The 25,585-nt window shown below is 53.7% G+C and overlaps 1 protein-coding gene across 1 annotated transcript; it reads right to left on the bottom strand.

Moving 5' to 3' along the window:
• Positions 1-64: 64 nt before the first annotated feature.
• On the bottom strand, positions 65-25,585 carry LOC142906285 (beta-1,4-galactosyltransferase 3-like). Its single transcript, XM_076053816.1, has 6 exons — positions 24,124-25,585; positions 15,229-15,464; positions 10,749-10,936; positions 3,830-3,952; positions 3,017-3,121; positions 65-2,729 (listed from the first exon to the last, which is right to left on the bottom strand). The coding sequence occupies exons 1-6, from the start codon at positions 24,392-24,394 to the stop codon at positions 2,594-2,596; spliced, it is 1,059 nt and encodes a 352-aa protein (XP_075909931.1). The 5' UTR covers positions 24,395-25,585; the 3' UTR covers positions 65-2,593.

The following is a 25,585-nucleotide window of genomic DNA, read 5'->3' as shown; positions in this document are numbered from 1 at the left end:
CCCACCCATCTCCCCTTACCCCCCACCAACCCCCCCTACCCCCCACCCACCCTCGCCACCCCCCCACCCTCGCCACCCAGGTACGACGGCAACGATGGCCCTGGTGACGTTAAACCGATTTGCTTGACCCGCGACCGCCGCGAGTGACAGGGCCAGGACTCTGGTCCGCTCGAGTCCACACCAGCGGACACGCCCAGTTCACACCAGCGGACACGCCCAGTTCACACCAGCGGACACGCCCAGTTCACACCAGCGGACACGCCCAGTTCACACCAGCGGACACGCCCAGTTCACACTAGCAGACACGCCCAGTTCACTAGCGGACACGCCCAGTTCACTAGCGGACACGCCCAGTTCACACCAGCGGACACGCCCAGTTCACTAGCGGACACGCCCAGTTCACACTAGCAGACACGCCCAGTTCACACTAGCGGACACGCCCAGTTCACACCAGCGGACACGCCCAGTTCACACCAGCGGACACGCCCAGTTCACGCAAGCGGACACGCCCAGTTCACACTAGCGGACACGCCCAGTTCACACCAGCGGACACGCCCAGTTCACACCAGCAGACACGCCCAGTTCACACCAGCGGACACGCCCAGTCCACACCAGCGGACACGCCCAGTCCACACCAGCGGACACGCCCAGTTCACACTAGCAGACACGCCCAGTTCACTAGCGGACACGCCCAGTTCACTAGCGGACACGCCCAGTTCACACCAGCGGACACGCCCAGTTCACTAGCGGACACGCCCAGTTCACACTAGCAGACACGCCCAGTTCACACTAGCGGACACGCCCAGTTCACACCAGCGGACACGCCCAGTTCACACCAGCGGACACGCCCAGTTCACGCAAGCGGACACGCCCAGTTCACACTAGCGGACACGCCCAGTTCACACCAGCGGACACGCCCAGTTCGCACCAGCGGACACGCCCAGTTCAATAGTGGACACGCCCAGATCACACCAGAGGACACGCCCAGTTCACACCAGAGGACACGCCCAGTTCACTAGCGGACACGCCCAGTTCATTAGCGGACACGCCCAGTTCACACCAGCGGACACGCCCAGTTCATTAGCGGACACGCCCAGTTCACACTAGCGGACACGCCCAGTTCACACTAGCGGACACGCCCAGTTCACTAGCGGACACGCCCAGTCCACACTAGCGGACACGCCCAGTTCACTAGCGGACACGCCCAGTCCACACTAGCGGACACGCCCAGTTCACACCAGCGGACACGCCCAGTTCACACCAGCGGACACGCCCAGTCCACACCAGCGGACACGCCCAGTTCACACCAGCGGACACGCCCAGTTCCCACCAGCGGACACGCCCAGTTCACACTAGCGGACACGCCCAGTTCACGTTGGCCATCGAGGTCGGTGGTCGAGGCCAAAAGGGGCCCAAATGTCGGCCTGGCCCGCGAAGAAGTGAAAGGGACCGGCCCGGGGGGAACGCCGGGGGAGGGCCTTCTTCCAACGGCCTGCGGAACATTTCCAGGGCCCCGAAGCCGACATCGAGGGGATATTATTTCGACTCTGCCCCCCATTTTTATTTGGTCTAGCACGTGGGTGGCGACGAGATATTCCCTCCCCTCCCTCCTCTTAGTGCATGGAGTTTGCGGTGGGTGTCTCCCTCTCTGCCTCTCTCTCAGTCTCTCTCTCGGTCTCCCCCTCCGCCTCTCTCTCGTTTGGCAGTAGGATTTTTATATAGAGTCGTGGTTTCGGGGAGGGGTCTGTAGCTCTCGGTTTTGTGGGCGCGATTTTAGTGTCGTCTAACAAGCAGGCTTTAGCAGTGTGCGGTTAGGGGTTCGGGTTAATTGGGTAGAGTTTCGGGGTAGGGTTTAGCAGTTCGGTATAGCGTTGCGGTTTAGCTGTAGGGCTTAGTGCCAAGATTCAGCGGTATGGTATATGGGCAAGGCTCAAGAGTCTAGTTGCGCTGTAGGGTTTAGCGGCTGGTTTGGTTTAGTGGTAGGGTTTAGCTATGAGGTTTAGTGATTGGGTTTAGCGGTAGGGTTTAGCGGTAGGGTTTAGCGGTAGGGTTTAGCGGTAGGGTTTAGCGGTAGGGTTTAGCGGTAGGGTTTAGCAGTAGGGGTTTAGCAGTAGGGTTTAGCAGTAGGGTTTAGCAGTAGGGTTTAGCAGTAGGGTTTATCAGTAGGGTTTAGCAGTAGGGGTTTAGCAGTAGGGGTTTAGCAGTAGGGTTTAGCAGTAGGGTTTAGCAGTAGGGTTTAGCAGTAGGGTTTAGCGGTCGGTTTATTGGCTGAGGTTTAGCGATAGGGTTTAGCGGCAGGGTTGAGTGCCGTGGTTTGACGGAGAGGGCTCAGCACACGCACGGCTCAAGTTCACGCTTCGGGGGTTACGGTTCAGCAGCACAGCTTTAGCCGCGCACGGTGGTTTAAGCTCAGCGGTTTAGCGGCAGGGTTTTGCCGGCCGGTACGGTTGAAACCCTGCCGGAATCGTCCGTGCCCCACGTCCCTCCCGGCCGGCGGTCACCGCAGGCTGCCGCCGTTGCCGCGTTCTTGCGGTAGTCGCTATCGCTCCGGGTCGCTTCGGGTTGCTGTCGCCATGGTTGCGGCGGACGCCGGCTACTGCTTCTCCTTGCCGATGTCGACAGTGATGTTGGTGTAGAGCGGTGAGCGCACGCGTGACAGCAGGCGGTACGACAGCGTGTTCATCCCGTCCACGTTCCACATGCGTCGCGTGTGCGCCAGCAGCGTGAACCTGTGGGGCGGGGGCGGGGTCACGGGGTTTCAACGGAGGGGTCACGGGTCGCGGGGTCGTGAGTCGAGCGTAGGGGGTGGGGCTAGGTTCGTCGCTGTGGTTCTGGGTTGTTGTGGTTGTTGCGAGTAGGCGGGTGGATGGGTGGGGCAATGGGTGGTGTTGGAGCAGTGGTTGTGGCTGTCACTATAGTTGTTGCAGGCACTGTTGTTGTTGTGGTGATTGTTTTGGTGGTTGTTGTTGTGGTTGTGGTTGTTGTTGTGGTTGTTGTTTTTGTGGTTGTGTGGCACCTGTGCGGGTTCTCCTCGTTGCCCTGGTCTCCACGGTGCTTGACCATCTTGTAGCGGGCGACGCTCATTGGAGGCCTCACGATCTTCATCTTGGCCAGGGTCACCCTGCGGGGGCGGGCGAGGGGGACCGGGGAGGGAAACCGCTTCCCGCTCAGCGTGGCCGGCGACTCGCCCGCACGCAGACACGCAGTGGGGAGGGCGAGCAGGCGGGCGGGCGGGCGAGCGGGCGGGTGGGACAGCGAGTGAATGGGAGAGCGAGTGAGAGGCAGAGCGAGTGAGTGGGTGGGAGAGCGAGTGAGCGGGCAATAAAGTGAGTGGGTGGATGGGAGAGCGAGTGAGTGAGTGGGTGAGAGAGCAAGTGAGAGGCAGAGTGGGTGAGTGGGAGAGCGAGTGAATGGGAGAGCGACTGAATGGGAGAGCGAGTGAGAGTGGGCGGGAGAGCGAGTGAGAGGGAGAGCGAGTGAGAGGCAGAGCGAGTGAGAGTGGCCGGAAGAGCGAGTGAGAGGAAGAGCGAGTGAGAGTGGCCGGGAGAGCGAGTGAGAGGGAGAGCGAGTGAGAGGCAGAGCGAGTGAGAGGGAGCGCGAGTGAGAGGGATAGCGAGTGAGAGTGGGCGGGTGAGCGAGTGAGAGGGAGCGCGAGTGAGAGTGGGCGGGTGAGCGAGCGGGCAAGCGAGCGGGCGAGCGTGGTCTCACCGGTGAGCGATGTCATTGTCCTCCCCACCCCCAGCAGATGACAGGGCGAGCGAGCGGGCAAGCGGGCGGGCGAGCGGACGGGGGAGCGAGCGGGTGGGTTAGTGGGCGAGCGTGGTCTCACCGGTGAGCGATGTCGTCGTCCTCCCCTCCCCAGCCCCAGTAGGTGTTGGGGAATCCGTTCATCTTGAGGTAGTGCTCGGGGCTCAGCGCAGACACGCCGCCAAAATACCGCAGATACGGCAGTCTGCGCGGGAGCACACGGGAACACCGCACTATAGACAAGACAAAGATCACCCACCCCCCCCCCGTACAGCCGTGACGGGTCGCTGGGGCAAGCGCCGTTAGCCTGAAGCACCTGTGAAGGCCGGCAAGGCGCACGAGGGGGTGGGTGGCCAGCACCACGCCCCGGTCGCCTTCGTCTCCCCGGCAGCGACACGTCTGCACCGCACCGGGTACTCATTTGAGGTTGAGTCGACCTAGGGGAGCAGGCCCCGGGACCGGTTCAGATAATCGCTGCCACTGAGTGTTGCTGGTGGCCGTGAGCGAGTATTGCTGCACCACTGCCCCCCCCACCTCCCCCACACATACATTAGCACCGTCGGCTACGCACGGTGCGAAGTTCAACGTACAAGATACACGGGGAACACATGGAACACACACACACACACACGCGCGGTAAACACACGGGATGCTACATACATGCATATAAAACGCGTGATTCTGATGCTGCTGCGTTGCCAGTAGTGCACAGAAAGACAAACAGCAACTCAACACGTTTCATGTCAATAACAACAACGTTAAGAGTGGCTTGGTTTATCTGGTCATTAACATGGCAACGCGTGAAAACAAACTGCGTCAATTATGGTGGACGCGCTAGGCCCCGTCTGATGCACCCCCAGAGGCCGCCGTGAAACCGACAGGAACCCGCTTGCCGTACTGCCTCAAGCGGCTGCGCCTCTGGATGGCGGTGGCTAGGAGATGTTGACTAGCTCGCCTGGTGTACAGGAGGTCGTGGGTTCGATCCCGACCCTGACGATGCCTGCTGTATATTTGTGAGTTTGCGTGTCTCTCTCTCTCATCATCATCATTACGGTGGCTATGAGATGTTAACTACCTCGCCTGGTGTACAGGAGGTCGTGGGTTCGATCCCGACCCTGACGATGCCTGCTGTATATTTGGAGTTTGCGTGTCTCTCTCTCTCTCTCATCATCATCATTACGGTGACTATGAGATGTTAACTACCTCGCCTGGTGTACAGGAGGTCGTGGGTTTGACCCGACCCTGACGACGCCTGCTGCTGTATATTTGGAGTTTGTGTGTCTCTCTCATCATCATCATCATCACGGTGGCTCTGAGATGTTAACTAGCTCGCCTGGTGTGCAGGAGGTCGTGGGTTCGATCCCGACCCTGACGATACCTGCAGTATATTTGGAGTTTGCGTGTCTCTCTCTCGCTCATCATCATCACGGTGGCTATGAGATGTTAACTACCTCGCCTGGTGTACAGGAGACCGTGGGCTCGACACACATATTTGGAGTTTGTGGTGTCTCTCTCTCTCTCTCTCATCATCGTCATTACGGTGACTATGAGATGTTAACTACCTCGCCTGGTGTACAGGAGGCCGTGGGCTCGACACACATATTTGGAGTCTGCGTGTCTCTCTCTCTCTCTCATCTTCATCATTACGGTGGCTATGAGATGTTAACTACCTCGCCTGGTGTACAGGAGGCCGTGGGCTCGACACACATATTTGGAGTTTGCGGTGTCTCTCTCTCTCTCTCTCCCCGTGGCCGCGTGGATTTTTCCCCGGGCCCTCCGGTTATTTCCCTCCACATTTCAGCATCGACATCGCGCGTAAATTTCCACGCGGCGGCGACGACGACAACGGCGGCAACGACGACAAGCCAACTTCGTTGAGCTATCATTAGCGATGGCCAGAGGGTCGCTTCTGAAAAAAAATAAGCTACACAGCCTTTTAACCTGGTAACAACAACAAAATATACACGTAAAAATACACAACTAAAACGCAACACATCCATACCCCATAACGCACGATGGGTTACATCGCGCAAAAAAAAAAAAATCCGTCGTTAAAACAACGGAAAACACAACCGACGCAGCCGATCGGTAAGGTTCGTCGGGTAAACACAACGTGCCCAATTTGTCACGAGTACAGCACAGGCCGCGGTGTGCACCGGAGAGCAAAGCCACGACATTTACAATCCGAGGACGACCCCAATCCAGGCCCCGCCGCCCCCAATCCCTCGCCCCACATTCTCCCCCCGAACGCCATTTCTGGCTGGCTCAGAGTAGGGGGGGAACGACTCTCAGCGTAAGGCACGACCACCAGAGTGCGCGGTGCGGCGCGCGCCCCCGAGTAGCAAGCGCGTTTGGCTGCGCGCGATGCTAAAGGGGAGGTAAGGCGTGAACCAACGGTGCCACGGGCTGGAGGTGGCCGCAGGGTAAAGGTTTATCCAGGAGAGGGCAGCAGAAGCGCAGGTACAGTGAAGGAGGGGGGGGGGAAAAAGTCATTGATCTCCTGCTGATTTTGTACGTTAGCCCACTGTGAGCCATAGACTCACACAGAGACTTATAGACTCACACAGAGACCCATATACTCACACAGAGACCCATAGACTCACACGGAGACTCATAGACTCACACGGAGACTCATAGACTCACACGGAGACTCATAGACTCACACAGAGACTCATAGACTCACACAGAGGCTTATAGACTCACACAGAGACCCATATACTCACACAGAGACCCATAGACTCACACAGAGACTTATAGACTCACACAGAGACCCATATACTCACACGGAGGCTCATAGACTCACACGGAGACTCATAGACTCACACGGAGACTCATAGACTCACACAGAGGCTTATAGACTCACACAGAGACCCATATACTCACACAGAGACTCAGACTCACGCAGCCATAGACTCACACAGAGACTCATAGACTCACACAGAGTCTCATAGACTCATAGACTCACACAAAGACTCATACAGTGAGGGAAAAAGTATTTGGTCCCCTGCTGATTTTGTACGTTAGCCCACTGACAAAGAAATGATCAGTCTATAATTTTTTATGGTAGGTTTATTTGAACAGTGAGAGGCAGAATAACAACAACAAAAATCCAGAAGAACGCACGTTACAAAAATGTTGTAAATTGATTTGCATTTTAATGAGGGAAATAAGTATTTGACCCCCTCTGCAAGACATGACTTAGTACTTGGTGGCAAAACCCTTGTTGGCAATCACAGAGGTCAGACGTTTCTTGTAGTTGGCCACCAGGTTTGCACACATCTCAGGAGGGATTTTGTCCCACTCCTCTTTGCAGATCTTCTCCAAGTCATTAAGGTTTCGAGGCTGACGTTTGGCAACTCGAACCTTCAGCTCCCTCCACAGATTTTCTATGGGATTAAGGTCTGGAGACTGGCTAGGCCACTCCAGGACCTTAATGTGCTTCTTCTTGAGCCACTCCTTTGTTGCCTTGGCCGTGTGTTTTGGGTCATTGTCATGCTGGAATACCCATCCACGACCCATTTTCAATGCCCTGGCTGAGGGAAGGAGGTTCTCACCCAAGGTTTGACGGTACATGGCCCCATCCATCGTCTCTTTGATGCGGTGAAGTTGTCCTGTCCCCTTAGCAGAAAAACACCCCCAAAGCATAATGTTTCCACCTCCATGTTTGACGGTGGGGATGGTGTTCTTGGGGTCATAGGCAGCATTCCTCCTCCTCCAAATACGGCGAGTTGAGTTGATGCCAAAGAGCTCCATTTTGGTCTCATCTGACCACAACACTTTCACCCAGTTGTCCTCTGAATCATTCAGATGTTCATTGGCAAACTTCAGACGGGCATGTATATGTGCTTTCTTGAGCAGGGGGACCTTGCGGGCGCTGCAGGATTTCAGTCTTTAACGGCGTAGTGTGTTACCAATTGTTTTCTTGGTGACTATGGTCCCAGCTGCCTTGAGATCATAGACAAGATCCTCCCGTGTAGTTCTGGGCTGATTCCTCACCGTTCTCATGATCATTGCAACTCCACGAGGTGAGATCTTGCATGGAGCCCCAGGCCGAGGGAGATTGACAGTTCTTTTGTGTTTCTTCCATTTGCGAATAATCGCACCAACTGTTGTCACCTTCTCACCAAGCTGCTTGGCAATGGTCTTGTAGCCCATTCCAGCCTTGTGTAGGTCTACAATCTTGTCCCTGACATCCTTGGAGAGCTCTTTGGTCTTGGCCATGGTGGAGAGTTTGGAATCTGATTGATTGATTGCTTCTGTGGACAGGTGTCTTTTATACAGGTAACAAGCTGAGATTAGGAGCACTCCCTTTAAGAGTGTGCTCCTAATCTCAGCTCGTTACCTGTATAAAAGACACCTGGAAGCCAGAAATCTTTCTGATTGAGAGGGGGTCAAATACTTATTTCCATCATTAAAATGCAAATCAATTTATAACATTTTTGACATGCGTTTTTCCGGATTTTCTTGTTGTTATTCTGTCTCTCACTGTTCAAATAAACCTACCATTAAAATTATAGACTGATCATTTCCTTGTCAGTGGGCAAACGTACAAAATCCGCAGGGGATCAAATACTTTTTTCCCTCACTGTACAGTGGTACCCCGGAGATGGAACTTAATTCGTTCCAGAAGGCAATTCGAAACACCGATTTGTTCGAACACCGAATTAATTTTCCCCATAAGAATTAATGTAAATGACATTAATTGGTTCCAGACACAAAAAATCTCTCATCATGAAGCATTTCTACACGAAGTTTACAGTAATTACACGCATAAAATCATTACAAAAAAAAACCCAAGAAACAATAAATTGAATAAATAAATGAATCAATACACGGAATTAAATGAAATAAATGAACGTTGAACTTCACTTTACCTGCGGTAAGGAGAGTTGATGGCTCGAGTGGAAGCTGGTGGTGAGGAGGAGGAGGAGGTGGTGGTGGTGGTGGTGTTATTGTTTGGAAGGGGAGTCCCCTTTGTCTGGGCAAGCGACATGCACGCTCCTGCCACCACGCGTCTCAGCCGCGTACAGGTTCTTTCAAGTGGTCGATTGCCCCGTTCGACCTCCGAATTTCGTTCGGTTTCCGGGGCAAAAAAAATGTTCGGAAACATCGTTCGAACAGCCCGATTTGTTCGAGTTCTGGTGCGTTCGGTCTCCGAGTTTCGACTGTGAACAGTTGTTCTGAAGGTGGACCTGTGCCCTATGCACACGTATGCTGAACCTTTCGCATACCTACGTAGCCAACCGAGCTGTTTCGGACGTGCGGGTGAAAGGAACGACAAACCGAAAGCGGAAAATCTGTTCTGAAGAAATGAGTTCGTCAATCTAGACGACGATGGTTTTAAAAGTGCCGTAGAGCTCCCAGCGGATGCCGAATATCGGAAAGGGAAGAGCGTTCCAGACGGCCGCAGAAGCCGCTTCTGAAAGCGCCGCGCGACGATGCGTTGACCACCACCCGTCTTTGTTCGATGGCTGCGAGGATGACCACCGGAGTTTGCGTTGAGATTAGCGAGGCATTGTCGTTCATTTGTGGCGAACGTACATTGTGTGTGCGTACGCGAAACTTATTTTAGCACCGTACGTGGCCAATTGTGCTTATCTGGAGGTGCGGGCGGGGGAAGGACAACAAACTAAACACTAAAATCAGTCGTAAGGAAGTGAGCTTGTCAATCTAGATGATTTAAAAGCGCACGGCTCCCGGTTGGTTTCCGTAGGAGGAAGAGCATTCCAGACGGCCGCAGAAGCCGCGTCCGAAAGCGGTGGCTACCGTCTTCGCTCGAAGGCCAGCCATGAAAGCCGCTGCGAGGATGACCGCACGAGTTCGCGTGGTGATGGTGGTTTATCTTCCTTGACGAGGTCAGGAGGGTGATGAGAGGGGAGAGGTAGGTAGGAGAGTGCGTGGGGAGGGGAGTGGAGTGAGATGAGAGGGGAGAGGTAAGAGAGTGCGTAGAGGGGAGTAGAGTGAGATGAGAGGGGAGTGGAGTGAGATGAGAGGGGAGTGGAGTGAGATGAGAGGGGAGTGGAGTGAGATGAGAGGGGAGAGGGAGTAGAGTGCGTGGAGGGGAGTGGAGTGAGATGAGAGGGGAGTGGCAGGAGAGAGCGTGGAGGGGAGTAGAGTGAGATGAGAGGGGAGTGGCAGGAGAGTGTGATGAGAGGGGAGTGGAGTGAGATGAGAGGGGAGAGGCAGGAGAGAACGTGGAGGGGAGTGGAGTGAGATGAGAGGGGAGTGGCAGGAGAGAGCGTGGAGGGGAGTGGAGTGAGATGAGAGGGGAGTGGAGTGAGATGAGAGGGGAGTGGAGTGAGATGAGAGGGGAGTGGAGTGAGATGAGAGGGGAGTGGAGTGAGATGAGAGGGGAGTGGAGTGAGATGAGAGGGGCGTGGAGTGAGATGAGAGGGGAGAGTTAGGACAGTGTGTGGATGGGAGTGGAGTGAGATGAGAGGGGAGTGGAGTGAGATGAGAGGGGGAGGTAGGAGAGAGCGTGGAGGGGAGTGGAGTGAGATGAGAGGGGAGTGGAGTGAGATGAGAGGGGGAGGTAGGAGAGAGCGTGGAGGGGAGTGGAGTGAGATGAGAGGGGAGTGGAGTGAGATGAGAGGGGGAGGTAGGAGAGAGCGTGGAGGGGAGTGGAGTGAGATGAGAGGGGAGTGGAGTTAGATGAGAGGGGAGTGGCAGGAGAGTGAGTGGAGTGAGATGAGAGGGGAGTGGAGTGAGTGGAGGGGAGGGGAGTGAGATGAGAGGGGAGTGGAGTGAGATGAGAGGGGGAGGTAGGAGAGAGCGTGGAGTGATATGAGAGGGGAGGGGAGTGATATGAGAGGGGAGTGGAGTGAGATGAGAGGGGAGTGGAGTGAGATGAGAGGGGAGAGAAGCAGGAGACGAGCGAGCGAGCGAACGAGGATCCCAAAACGAACAACCGGCACGCGCACGACCTCCACGTGTGGTCCACCAACCCCTCCCTGCCCCAACCTCCCCCACCCCCCCCCACACACCCTCCACCCCACCCGTACCTGTACTTGAACTTGTCCATCGCGGCCGACATGTGCTTGGGGTTGCTGTCGCACGTGTAGACGTTGTGGTCGTTCTCGGGCACCAGGTCCACATCGTGGTAGAAGACGCAGCTCCACTCGTCGTCGGCCATCGCCTCGCGGAAGCCCACGTTCATGAGCTTGGCGCGATTGAACGTCTCGTTGCCGGCCTATAGAAACGGGTGGGGGAGGGAGGGAGGGAGGGAGAGAATGAACGTCCACGACCGTGATGTTGACGATATTGATGTTGACGACGTTGTTGACGACGGTGATGGTGATGATGTTGTTGACGATGGTGTTGATGTTACGGTACTCTCAGAGCGAGCTGGGGAGGGTGAGAGAATGAACGTCCACGACCGTGATGTTGACGATATTGATGTTGACGACGTTGTTGACGACGGTGATGGTGATGGTGTTGATGGTGATGGTGTTGTTACGGTACTCTCAGAGCGAGCTGGGGGTGAGAGAATGAACGTCCACTACCATGTTGACGATATTGATGTTGACGACGTTGTTGATGATGGTGTTGATGGTGATGGTGTTGATGTTGACGACGTTGTTGATGATGGTGTTGTTGGCGATGGTGTTGATGGTGATGGTGTTGATGTTACGGTACTCTCAGAGCGAGCTGGGGGTGAGAGAATGAACGTCCACTACCATGTTGACAATATTGATGTTGACGACGTTGTAGATGATGGTGTTGTTGGTGATGGTGTTGATGGTGATGGTGTTGATGTTACGGTACTCTCAGAGCGAGCTGGGGGTGAGAGATTGAACGTCCACGACCGTGATGTTGACGATATTGATGTTGACGACGTTGTTGATGGTGATGGTGTTGTTGGTGATGGTGTTGATGGTGATGGTGTTGTTACGGTACCCTCAGAGCGAGCTGGGGGTGAGAGATTGAACGTCCACGGCCATGATGTTGACGATATTGATGTTGACGAAGGTGTTGTTGACGATGGTATTGTTGGTGATGGTGTTGATGTTACGGTACTCTCAGAGCGAGCTGGGGGTGAGAGATTGAACGTCCACGACCGTGATGTTGACGATATTGATGTTGACGACGGTGATGGTGATGATGTTGTTGATGATGGTGTTGTTGACGATGGTATTGTTGGTGATGGTGTTGATGTTACGGTACTCTCAGAGCGAGCCGGGGAGGGTGAGAGAATGAACGTCCACGACCATGATGTTGACCATGTTGTTGACGATGATGTTGATGGTGATGGTGTTGTTGGTGATGGTGTTGTTGGTGATGGTGTTGATGGTGATGGTGTTGATGTGACGGTACTCTCAGAGCGAGCCGGGGAGGGTGAGAGATTGAACGTCCACGGCCATGATGTTGACGACATTGATGTTGACGACGGTGATGGTGTTGATGTTACATTGCTCTCAGAGCGAGCTGGGGGGGGGGGGGGGGTGAGAATGAACTTCGACAAGGGTGATGTTGGGGACGTTGCTGGTGACGGTGTTGATGTTACAGTGGCCACTGGTCTCCTACGCTCCGTCCGCAGGCCCTGCTTCAAAGCCCAACGCGACGTTGTTCCGCACCGCCTCACCCGCTACCTCCGGCCACAACAACAACAACAGCCGCCGCTGCGGCCGCCACCGTGGCCACAGCCACCAGGCCTCTGGCGACGGCGGCCGCCCAGGACGCCCAGGCCGAGCCCCGACAGGAGACGCAGCGTCCCTTCCTTCCCGGCCGCCAGGTGGGTCTGGCGTGAGACGTTCACCCCGTTAAACACGTTCTTTTCATTTATTGTTTGCCGGGGCGAGGTTCCAACTGGGCTATGTACGGCTCTTTTTTTTATATTTTTACAGGAGCGACGCCGGCCATCGCGAGCGATAGCTGCCCGACGATGTGGCCTGTGGGCGTGACGCAGATTCTAAATGTGGGGGGAGGAACCGAAGAAACCCGGAGAAAAATCCACGCGGCCACGGGGAGAGAGAGAGGGAGAGGGAGACGAGGAATACTCCAAATATACAGCAGCAGGCGTTAACTACCTCGCCTGTATACCAGGCGAGGTAGTTAACATCTCACCACCTTGGCGACACTCACCTGCTGCACCACGCAGATGGCGTAGTGCAGCTGCTGGCGCTGCAGCCCCGCTCACCACCACGCTACCGCTCACCACCACGCTACCGCTCCCCACCACACTACCGCTCACCACCACGCTACCGCTCACCACCACACTACCGCTCACCACTACACCGCCGCTCACCACCACGCTACCGCTCACCACTACACTGCCGCTCACCACCACGCTACCGCTCACCACCACGCTACCGCTCACAACTACACTGCCGCTCACCACCACACTAACGCTAACCACCACTGCATTACTGCTAACCACTACATTACACACCCTGCTAGCCTCACCTACACACACACACACTGTCAGCCTCACCTACACACACACACCCTGCCAGCCTCACCTACACACACACACACACCCTGCCAGCCTCACCTACACACACACCCACTGTCAGCCTCACCTACACACACACACACACCCTGTCAGCCTCACCTACACACACACACACTGTCAGCCTCACCTACACACACACACACACCCTGCCAGCCTCACCTACACACACACACACTGTCAGCCTCACCCACACACACACACACTGTCAGCCTCACCTACACACACACACACTGTCAGCCTCACCCACACACACACCCTGCCAGCCTCACCTACACACACACACCCTGTCAGCCTCACCCACACACACACACACCCTGTCAGCCTCACCTACACACACACACCCTGCCAGACTCACGTACACACACACACACACTGTCAGCCTCACCTACACACACACACCCTGCCAGCCTCACCTACACACACACACCCACTGTCAGCCTCACCTACACACACACACACCCTGCCAGCCTCACCTACACACACACACCCTGTCAGCCTCACCTACACACACACACACTGTCAGCCTCACCTACACACACACACACACCCTGTCAGCCTCACCTACACACACACACCCTGTCAGCCTCACCCACACACACACACACACCCTGCCAGCCTCACCTACACACACACACACTGTCAGCCTCACCCACACACACACACTGTCAGCCTCACCTACACACACACCCTGTCAGCCTCACCCACACACACACACCCTGCCAGCCTCACCTACACACACACACACACCCTGCCAGCCTCACCTACACACACACACACACTGTCAGCCTCACCCACACACACACACCCCGCTAGCCTCACCTACACACACACACTGTCAGCCTCACCTACACACACACACACACCCTGTCAGCCTCACCTACACACACACACACTGTCAGCCTCACCCACACACACACACTGTCAGCCTCACCTACACACACACCCTGTCAGCCTCACCCACACACACACACCCTGCCAGCCTCACCTACACACACACACACACCCTGCCAGCCTCACCTACACACACACACACACACTGTCAGCCTCACCCACACACACACACACCCTGCCAGCCTCACCTACACACACACACACACTGTCAGCCTCACCCACACACACACACCCCGCTAGCCTCACCTACACACACACACTGTCAGCCTCACCTACACACACACACACACCCTGTCAGCCTCACCTACACACACACACCCTGTCAGCCTCACCTACACACACACACACTGTCAGCCTCACCTACACACACACACACACCCTGCCAGCCTCACCTACACACACACACACACACTGTCAGCCTCACCCACACACACACACACTGTCAGCCTCACCTACACACACACACTGTCAGCCTCACCTACACACACACACACACCCTGTCAGCCTCACCTACACACACACACACTGTCAGCCTCACCTACACACCTACACACACCCTACCAGCCTCACCTACACACACACACACACACCCTGTCAGCCTCACCTACACACACCCTGTCAGCCTCACCCACACACACACACCCTGCCAGCCTCACCTACACACACACACATGGTCAGCCTCACCCACACACACACACCCTGCCAGCCCCAAGTACACACACACACACACCCTGTCAGCCTCACCCACACACACCCTGTCAGCCTCACCTACACACACACCCTGTCAGCCTCACCTACACACACACTGTCAGTCTCACCTACACACACACACACACCCTGTCAGCCTCACCTACACACACACCCTGCCAGCCTCACCTACACACACACACCCTGTCAGCCTCACCTACACACACACTGTCAGTCTCACCTACACACACACACACACCCTGTCAGCCTCACCTACACACACACACACACCCTGTCAGCCTCACCTACACACACACCCTGTCAGCCTCACCTACACACACACACACTGTCAGCCTCACCTACACACCTACACACACCCTGTCAGCCTCACCTACACACACACACACACACCCTGCCAGCCTCACCACCTCCACCACCGTGGCGACACTCACCTGGTGGACGACGTAGATGGTGTAGTGCAGCTGCTGCCGCTGCAGCACGGGGTGCAGGTAGTAGAGCAGGTGGAGCAGGTGGTGCTCGCGGTTGCGGTGCGGCACCACCACGGCGGTGCGGTGCCGCGCGTGGCAGTCGGGCGGGGAGTAGACGCCGCCGGCACGCACCAGCGGGTTGTGCCGAGCGATCTCGCTCAGCTGCTGGTGCCTCTCAAAGTCGATGTCTATGGGCCCCACTGCGGAGGGAGCGCCGGGGGGCGGGCGATTGGGGTAGAAAGGAAAAGAGGGTTTGTAGCGGCAGACTAAGGCACCCGCTAGGTGTTGTACTGACAGTCAGGGGCCATAGACAGGACTGAGACTCATAGAAGCAGACTAAGGCACTCCCTAGGTGTTGTACTGACAGTCGGGGGCCATAGACAAGACTGAGACTCATAGAGGCAGACTAAGGCACTCCCTAGGTGTTGTACTGACAGTCAGGGGCCATAGACAAGACTGAGACTCATAGAGGCAGACTAAGGCACTCCCTAGGTGTTGTACTGACAGGGTTCATAGACAAGACTGAGACTCATAGAGGCAGACTAAGGCACCCCCTAGGTGTTGTACTGACAGGGTTCATAGACAAGACTGAGACTCATAGAGGCAGACTAAGGCACCCCCTAGGTGTTGTACTGACAGGGTTCATAGACAAGACTGAGACTCATAGAGGCAGACTAAGGCACTCCCTAGGTGTTGTACTGACAGTCAGGGGCCATAGACAAGACTGAGACTCATAGAGGCAGACTAAGGCACTCCCTAGGTGTTGTACTGACAGTCAGGGGCCATAGACAAGACTGAGACTCATAGAGGCAGACTAAGGCACCCGCTAGGTGTTGTACTGACAGTCAGGGGCCATAGACAAGACTGAGACTCATAGAGGCAGACTAAGGCACCCGCTAGGTGTTGTACTGACAGTCAGGGGCCATAGACAAGACTGAGACTCATAGAGGCAGACTAAGGCACCCGCTAGGTGTTGTACTGACAGTCAGAGGCCATAGACAAGACTGCAACTCAGAGGCAGACTAAGGCACTCCCTAGGTGTTGTACTGACAGTCAGGGTTCATAGACAAGACTGAGACTCATAGAGGCAGACTAAGGCACCCGCTAGGTGTTGTACTGACAGGGTTCATAGACAAGACTGAGACTCATAGAGGCAGACTAAGGCACTCCCTAGGTGTTGTACTGACAGTCAGGGGCCATAGACAAGACTGAGACTCATAGAGGCAGACTAAGGCACCCGCTAGGTGTTGTACTGACAGGGTTCATAGACAAGACTGAGACTCATAGAGGCAGACTAAGGCACTCCCTAGGTGTTGTACTGACAGTCAGGGTTCATAGACAAGGCTGAGACTCATAGAGGCAGACTAAGGCACCCGCTAGGTGTTGTACTGACAGTCAGGGGCCATAGACAAGACTGAGACTCATAGAGGCAGACTAAGGCACTCCCTAGGTGTTGTACTGACAGTCAGGGGCCATAGACAAGACTGAGACTCATAGAGGCAGACTAAGGCACTCCCTAGGTGTTGTACTGACAGTCAGGGGCCATAGACAAGACTGAGACTCATAGAGGCAGACTAAGGCACCCGCTAGGTGTTGTACTGACAGTCAGGGGCCATAGACAAGACTGAGACTCATAGAGGCAGACTAAGGCACCCGCTAGGTGTTGTACTGACAGTCAGGGGCCATAGACAAGACTGAGACTCATAGAGGCAGACTAAGGCACCCGCTAGGTGTTGTACTGACAGTCAGAGGCCATAGACAAGACTGCGACTCAGAGGCAGACTAAGGCACTCCCTAGGTGTTGTACTGACAGTCAGGGTTCATAGACAAGACTGAGACTCATAGAGGCAGACTAAGGCACCCGCTAGGTGTTGTACTGACAGGGTTCATAGACAAGACTGAGACTCATAGAGGCAGACTAAGGCACTCCCTAGGTGTTGTACTGACAGTCAGGGGCCATAGACAAGACTGAGACTCATAGAGGCAGACTAAGGCACCCGCTAGGTGTTGTACTGACAGGGTTCATAGACAAGACTGAGACTCATAGAGGCAGACTAAGGCACTCCCTAGGTGTTGTACTGACAGTCAGGGGCCATAGACAAGACTGAGACTCATAGAGGCAGACTAAGGCACTCCCTAGGTGTTGTACTGACAGGGTTCATAGACAAGACCGAGACTCATAGAGGCAGACTAAGGCACCCGCTAGGTGTTGTACTGACAGTCAGGGGCCATAGACAAGACTGAGACTCATAGAGGCAGACTAAGGCACCCGCTAGGTGTTGTACTGACAGTCAGAGGCCATAGACAAGACTGAGACTCAGAGGCAGACTAAGGCACTCCCTAGGTGTTGTACTGACAGTCAGGGTTCATAGACAAGACTGAGACTCATAGAGGCAGACTAAGGCACCCGCTAGGTGTTGTACTGACAGGGTTCATAGACAAGACTGAGACTCATAGAGGCAGACTAAGGCACTCCCTAGGTGTTGTACTGACAGTCAGGGGCCATAGACAAGACTGAGACTCATAGAGGCAGACTAAGGCACCCGCTAGGTGTTGTACTGACAGGGTTCATAGACAAGACTGAGACTCATAGAGGCAGACGAAGGCACTCCCTAGGTGTTGTACTGACAGTCAGGGGCCATAGACAAGACTGAGACTCATAGAGGCAGACTAAGGCACTCCCTAGGTGTTGTACTGACAGGGTTCATAGACAAGACCGAGACTCATAGAGGCAGACTAAGGCACCCGCTAGGTGTTGTACTGACAGTCAGAGGCCATAGACAAGACTGAGACTCATAGAGGCAGACTAAGGCACTCCCTAGGTGTTGTACTAACAGGGTTCATAGACAAGACTGAGACTCAGAGTCAGACTAAGGCACTCCCTAGGTGTTGTACTGACAGGGTTCATAGACAAGGCTGAGACTCATAGAGGCAGACTAAGGCACTCCCTAGGTGTTGTACTGACAGGGTTCATAGACAAGGCTGAGACTCATAGAGCCAGACTAAGGCACTCCCTAGGTGTTGTACTGACAGGGTTCATAGACAAGGCTGAGACTCATAGAGGCAGACTAAGGCACTCCCTAGGTGTTGTACTGACAGGGTTCATAGACAAGGCTGAGACTCATAGAGGCAGACTAAGGCACTCCCTAGGTGTTGTACTGACAGGGTTCATAGACAAGGCTGAGACTCATAGAGCCAGACTAAGGCACTCCCTAGGTGTTGTACTGACAGGGTTCATAGACAAGGCTGAGACTCATAGAGGCAGACTAAGGCACTCCCTAGGTGTTGTACTGACAGGGTTCATAGACAAGGCTGAGACTCATAGAGGCAGACTAAGGCACTCCCTAGGTGTTGTACTGACAGGGGCCATAGACAAGACTGAGACTCATAGAGGCAGACTAAGGCACTCCCTAGGTGTTGTACTGACAGTCAGGGGCCATAGACAAGACTGAGACTCATAGAGGCAGACTAAGGCACTCCCTAGGTGTTGTACTGACAGTCAGGGGCCATAGACAAGACTGAGACTCATAGAGGCAGACTAAGGCACTCCCTAGGTGTTGTACTGACAGTCAGGGGCCATAGACAAGACTGAGACTCAGAGGCAGACTAAGGCACCCGCTAGGTGTTGTACTGACAGGGTTCATAGACAAGACTGAGACTCATAGAGGCAGACTAAGGCACTCCCTAGGTGTTGTACTGACAGTCAGGGTTCATAGACAAGACTGAGGCTCATAGAGGCAGACTAAGGCACCCGCTAGGTGTTGTACTGACAGGGTTTATAGACAAGACTGAGACTCATAGAGACAGACTAAGGCACCCGCTAGGTGTTGTACTGACAGGGTTCATAGACAAGACTGAGACTCATAGAGGCAGACTAAGGCACTCCCTAGGTGTTGTACTGTCAGGGTTCATAGACAAGACTGAGACTCATAGAGGCAGACTAAGGCACTCCCTAGGTGTTGTACTGACAGTCAGGGGCCATAGACAAGACTGAGACTCATAGAGGCAGACTAAGGCACTCCCTAGGTGTTGTACTGACAGGGTTCATAGACAAGACTGAGACTCATAGAGGCAGACTAAGGCACCCGCTAGGTGTTGTACTGTCAGGGTTCATAGACAAGACTGAGACTCATAGAGGCAGACTAAGGCACTCCCTAGGTGTTGTACTGACAGGGTTCATAGACAAGACTGAGACTCATAGAGGCAAACTAAGGCACTCCCTAGGTGTTGTACTGTCAGTCAGGGTTCATAGACAAGACTGAGACTCAGAGGCAGACTAAGGCACCCGCTAGGTGTTGTACTGACAGTCAGGGGCAATAGACAAGACTGAGACTCATAGAGGCAGACTAAGGCACTCCCTAGGTGTTGTACTGACAGACAGGTTTCATAGACAAGACTGAGACTCATAGAGGCAGACTAAGGCACCCGCTAGGTGTTGTACTGACAGTCAGGGTTCATAGACAAGACTGAGATTCATAGAGGCAGACTAAGGCACTCCCTAGGTGTTGTACTGTCAGGGTTCATAGACAAGACTGAGACTCATAGAGGCAGACTAAGGCACCCGCTAGGTGTTGTACTGACAGGGCTCATAGACAAGACTGAGACTCATAGAGGCAGACTAAGGCACTCCCTAGGTGTTATACTGACAGACAGGGTTCATAGACAAGACTGAGACTCATAGAGGCAGACTAAGGCACCCGCTAGGTGTTGAACTGACAGGGTTCATAGACAAGACTGAGACTCATAGAGGCAGACTAAGGCACTCCCTAGGTGTTGTACTGACAGGGTTCATAGACAAGACTGAGACTCATAGAGGCAGACTAAGGCACTCCCTAGGTGTTGTACTGTCAGGGTTCATAGACAAGACTGAGACTCATAGAGGCAGACTAAGGCACTCCCTAGGTGTTGTACTGACAGGGTTCATAGACAAGACTGAGACTCATAGAGGCAGACTAAGGCACTCCCTAGGTGTTGTACAGACAGGATTCATAGACAAGACTGAGACTCATAGAGGCAGACTAAGGCACTCCTTAGGTGTTGTACAGACAGGGTTCATAGACAAGACTGAGACTCATAGAGGCAGACTAAGGCACTCCCTAGGTGTTGTACTGACAGGGTTCATAGACAAGACTGAGACTCATAGAGGCAGACTAAGGCACTCCCTAGGTGTTGTACTGACAGGGTTCATTTCAAGACTGAGACTCACAGAGGCAGAATAAGGCACCCGCTAGGTGTTGTACTGACAGGGTTCATAGACAAGACTGAGACTCATAGAGGCAGACTAAGGCACTCCCTAGGTATTGTACTGACAGTCAGGGTTCATAGACAAGACTGAGACTCATAGAGGCAGACTAAGGCACTCCCTAGGTGTTGTACTGACAGGGTTCAGAGACAAGACTGAGACTCATAGAGGCAGACTAAGGCACTCCCTAGGTGTTGTACTGACAGGGTTCATAGACAAGACTGAGACTCACAGAGGCAGACTAAGGCACCCGCTAGGTGTTGTACTGACAGGGTTCATAGACAAGACTGAGACTCATAGAGGCAGACTAAGGCACTCCCTAGGTGTTGTACTGACAGTCAGGGTTCATAGACAAGACTGAGACTCATAGAGGCAGACTAAGGCACCCGCTAGGTGTTGTACTGACAGGGTTCATAGACAAGACTGAGACTCATAGAGGCAGACTAAGGCACTCCCTAGGTGTTGTACTGACAGTCAGGGTTCATAGACAAGACTGAGACTCATAGAGGCAGACTAAGGCACTCCCTAGGTGTTGTACTGACAGGGTTCATAGACAAGACTGAGACTCATAGAGGCAGACTAAGGCACCCATGCACATTGTAAACAAGACTGAGACTCATAGAGTCAGACTAAGGCACCCATACACATTGTAAACAAGACTGAGACTCATAGAGGCAGACTAAAGCACCCATGCACATTGTAAACAAGACTGAGACTCACAGAGTCAGACTAAGGCACCCATACACATTGTAAACAAGACTGAGACTCATAGAGTCAGACTAAGGCACCCATACACATTGTAAACAAGACTGAGACTCATAGAGTCAGACTAAGGCACCCATACACATTGTAAACAAGACTGAGACTCATAGAGTCAGACTAAGGCACCCATACACATTGTAAACAAGACTGAGACTCATAGAGTCAGACTAAGGCACCCATACACATTGTAAACAAGACTGAGACTCACAGAGTCAGACTAAGGCACCCATACACATTGTAAACAAGACTGAGACTCACAGAGTCAGACTAAGGCACCCATACACATTGTAAACAAGACTGAGACTCATAGAGTCAGACTAAGGCACCCATACACATTGTAAACAAGACTGAGACTCACAGAGTCAGACTAAGGCACCCATACACATTGTAAACAAGACTGAGACTCACAGAGTCAGACTAAGGCACCCATGCACATTGTAAACAAGACTGAGACTCATAGAGTCAGACTAAGGCACCCATACACATTGTAAACAAGACTGAGACTCACAGAGTCAGACTAAGGCACCCATACACATTGTAAACAAGACTGAGACTCACAGAGTCAGACTAAGGCACCCATACACATTGTAAACAAGACTGAGACTCATAGAGTCAGACTAAGGCACCCATACACATTGTAAACAAGACTGAGACTCACAGAGTCAGACTAAGGCACTCATACACATTGTAAACAAGACGAAGGCTCACAGAGTCAGACTAAGGCACCCATACACATTGTAAACAAGACGAAGGCTCACAGAGTCAGACTAAGGCACCCATACACATTGAAACAAGACTGAGACTCATAGAGTCAGACTAAGGCACCCATACACATTGTAAACAAGACTGAGACTCACAGAGTCAGACTAAGGCACCCATACACATTGTAAACAAGACTGAGACTCATAGAGTCAGACTAAGGCACCCATACACATTGTAAACAAGACTGAGACTCACAGAGTCAGACTAAGGCACTCATACACATTGTAAACAAGACGAAGGCTCACAGAGTCAGACTAAGGCACCCATACACATTGTAAACAAGACGAAGGCTCACAGAGTCAGACTAAGGCACCCATACACATTGAAACAAGACTGAGACTCACAGAGTCAGACTAAGGCACCCGCTAGGTGTTGTACTGACAGTCAGGGGCCATAGACAAGACTGAAACTCACAGAAGCAGACTAAGGCACTCCCTAGGTGTTGTACTGTCAGTCAGGGTTCATAGACAAGACTGAGACTCATAGAGGCAGACTAAGGCACCCACTAGGTGTTGTACTGACAGGGTTCATAGACAAGACTGAGACTCATAGAGCCAGACTAAGGCACTCCCTAGGTGTTGTACTGACAGGGTTCATAGACAAGACTGAGACTCATAGAGGCAGACTAAGGCACTCCCTAGGTGTTGTACTGACAGGGGCCATAGACAAGACTGAGACTCATAGAGGCAGACTAAGGCACTCCCTAGGTGTTGTACTGACAGGGTTCATAGACAAGACTGAGACTCATAGAGGCAGACTAAGGCACCCGCTAGGTGTTGTACTGACAGGGCTCATAGACAAGACTGAGACTCATAGAGGCAGACTAAGGCACTCCCTAGGTGTTCTACTGACAGGGTTCATAGACAAGGCTGAGACTCATAGAGGCAGACTAAGGCACCCGCTAGGTGTTGTACTGACAGTCAGGGTTCATAGACAAGACTGAGACTCATAGAGCCAGACTAAGGCACTCCCTAGGTGTTGTACTGACAGGGTTCATAGACAAGACTGAGACTCATAGAGGCAGACTAAGGCACCCGCTAGGTGTTGTACTGACAGGGCTCATAGACAAGACTGAGACTCATAGAGGCAGACTAAGGCACTCCCTAGGTGTTCTACTGACAGGGTTCATAGACAAGGCTGAGACTCATAGAGGCAGACTAAGGCACCCGCTAGGTGTTGTACAGTCAGGGGCCATAGACAAGACTGAGACTCATAGAGACAGACTAAGGCACCCGCTAGGTGTTGTACTGTCAGTCAGGGTTCATACGCAAGACTGAGACTCATAGAGGCAGACTAAGGCACTCCCTAGGTGTTGTACTGACAGGGTTCATAGACAAGACTGAGACTCATAGAGGCAGACTAAGGCACTCCCTAGGTGTTGTACTGTCAGTCAGGGTTCATAGACAAGACTGAGACTCATAGAGGCAGACTAAGGCACTCCCTAGGTGTTGTACTGTCAGGGTTCATAGACAAGACTGAGACTCACAGAGTCAGACTAAGGCACCCATACACATTGTAAACAAGACTGAGACTCACAGAGTCAGACTAAGGCACCCATACACATTGTAAACAAGACTGAGACTCACAGAGTCAGACTAAGGCACCCATACACATTGTAAACAAGACTGAGACTCATAGAGGCAGACTAAGGCACTCCCTAGGTGTTGTACTGACAGGGGCCATAGACAAGACTGAGACTCATAGTGGCAGACTAAGGCACCCGCTAGGTGTTGTACTGACAGGGTTCATAGACAAGGCTGAGACTCATAGAGGCAGACTAAGGCACCCGCTAGGTGTTGTACTGACAGTCAGGGGCCATAGACAAGACTGAGACTCATAGAGGCAGACTAAGGCACCCATACACATTGTAAACAAGACTGAGACTCACAGAGTCAGACTAAGGCACCCATACACATTGTAAACAAGACTGAGACTCACAGAGTCAGACTAAGGCACTCCCTAGGCAGTGCGTTGCCGTCAGGGCTCACGAACGAGGCCGACCAAGATCGACCGGAGCCGACCGGCGCCGGGCGGGGGGGGGGGGGACACGCCATCCATCCCCCGGAACAACAACAACAACAAAAAAAACTCACCGAGGAGCGGCGACCGCTCGGGACACAGGGGCACCGGACCGTCCCGCGGCGCCAGCAGCAGGCGGCTCAGGTTGGCGTAGACATCGACGCGGCGCGAGTAGTCGTAGTCGTAGTCGGAGCCGGCAAACGCCGAGGCGACGGCGTCGCGCAGGGCCCGGCCGTAGCCGCCCACGTGCAGCAGCAGAGCGCACAGCTGCACCACGCCCAGCGCCAGCAGGAGCAGTATCAGCGGGCGGGACGACGGGCAACGGCACCACCAGCACCACGCCATCCGGCCCCGCAGGTGGCGGACGGCGAAGGCGGCGGCGGCGGCGATGGCGGGGGTGGGGACCGGCGGTGACGGCGGTGACGGCGGTGGCGGTGGTGGCGCTCGCCAAAAGCGCTTGCCCCCAACAGTCCGGTAAGGATTTGTCTTTCGGTGGTGGCGGTGGTGGTGGCGCTCGCCAACAGCGCTTGCCCCCAACAGTCCGGTAAGGATTTGTCTTTCGGTGGTGGCGGCGGTGGTGGCGCTCGCCAACAGCGCTTGCCCCCAACAGTCCGGTAAGGATTTGTCTTTCGGTGGTGGCGGTGGTGGTGGCGCTCGCCAACAGCGCTTGCCCCCAACAGTCCGTTAAGGCTTTGTCTTTGTCTTATGGTGGTGGCGGTGGTGGTGGTGCCGGTGGCGAAACCAGTCCCCCCGTCATACAAAGACGTCGGCCGCTCCCCGCCTCTAACTCTGCGGTCCCCTCCTGTAGGCACAAACAACATCACCAAACGCCGTTAGCGAGCGCCTATTTAAACAATAAACCCCAATGGACATTTGTCTTTACCAGGTAAGGCCTACTGAGCGATATAGCTTCTTTGTCAGAAGCAGAATCAGAATACGTTTTTATACTGCAGGAGGAATATGTTGAGCCATAAAGCTTTTTTTTCTTCTCACGGATGTCAAGTCGGGGCACGGGGGGGAGGGGGTCAGAGAGTTGCATCAACGAACGATACGAACAAACAAACACGACAGGAGTGCAAAGCAAAGGAAAATGTAAAAAATAGATTCGACAAAAATTTAGATTTGTGTATTTTACCTACCGGGCAAAGATCACCGCGCTATGGAGCTCTTATTCAGAAGCGGCCTTGCCATCGCAAACGATAGCTCAACGAAGTGGCTTCATCATCATCATCATCGTCGTCGTCGTTGTGTGTAAATGTATAGCAGCAACCAAATACTCTAAGAGCATGGTTATGTTGATGATGTTAAATGTGGAGGAAAAAAAACGGAGGACCCGGAGAAAAAAAACCACACCACCACGGGGACAGAGAGAGAGACACGCAGACTCCAAATATACAGCAGCAGGCATCAGGGTCACGATCGAACAACCACCTCCTGTATACCAGGCGAGGTAGTTAACATCTCCTAGCCACCGTGATGATAATGATGAGAGACACGCAGACTCCAAATATACAGCAGGCGTCAGGGTCAGAATAG

The sequence above is a fragment of the Petromyzon marinus genome, chromosome 62, assembly GCF_048934315.1.
Source record: "Petromyzon marinus isolate PM22_M1 ecotype Great Lakes invasive population chromosome 62, UKy_Petmar_22M1.pri1.0, whole genome shotgun sequence".
NCBI lineage: Eukaryota > Metazoa > Chordata > Hyperoartia > Petromyzontiformes > Petromyzontidae > Petromyzon > Petromyzon marinus.
Note: the sequence above shows the minus strand (reverse complement) of the source record. Positions and strands in the feature narration are given on the sequence as shown.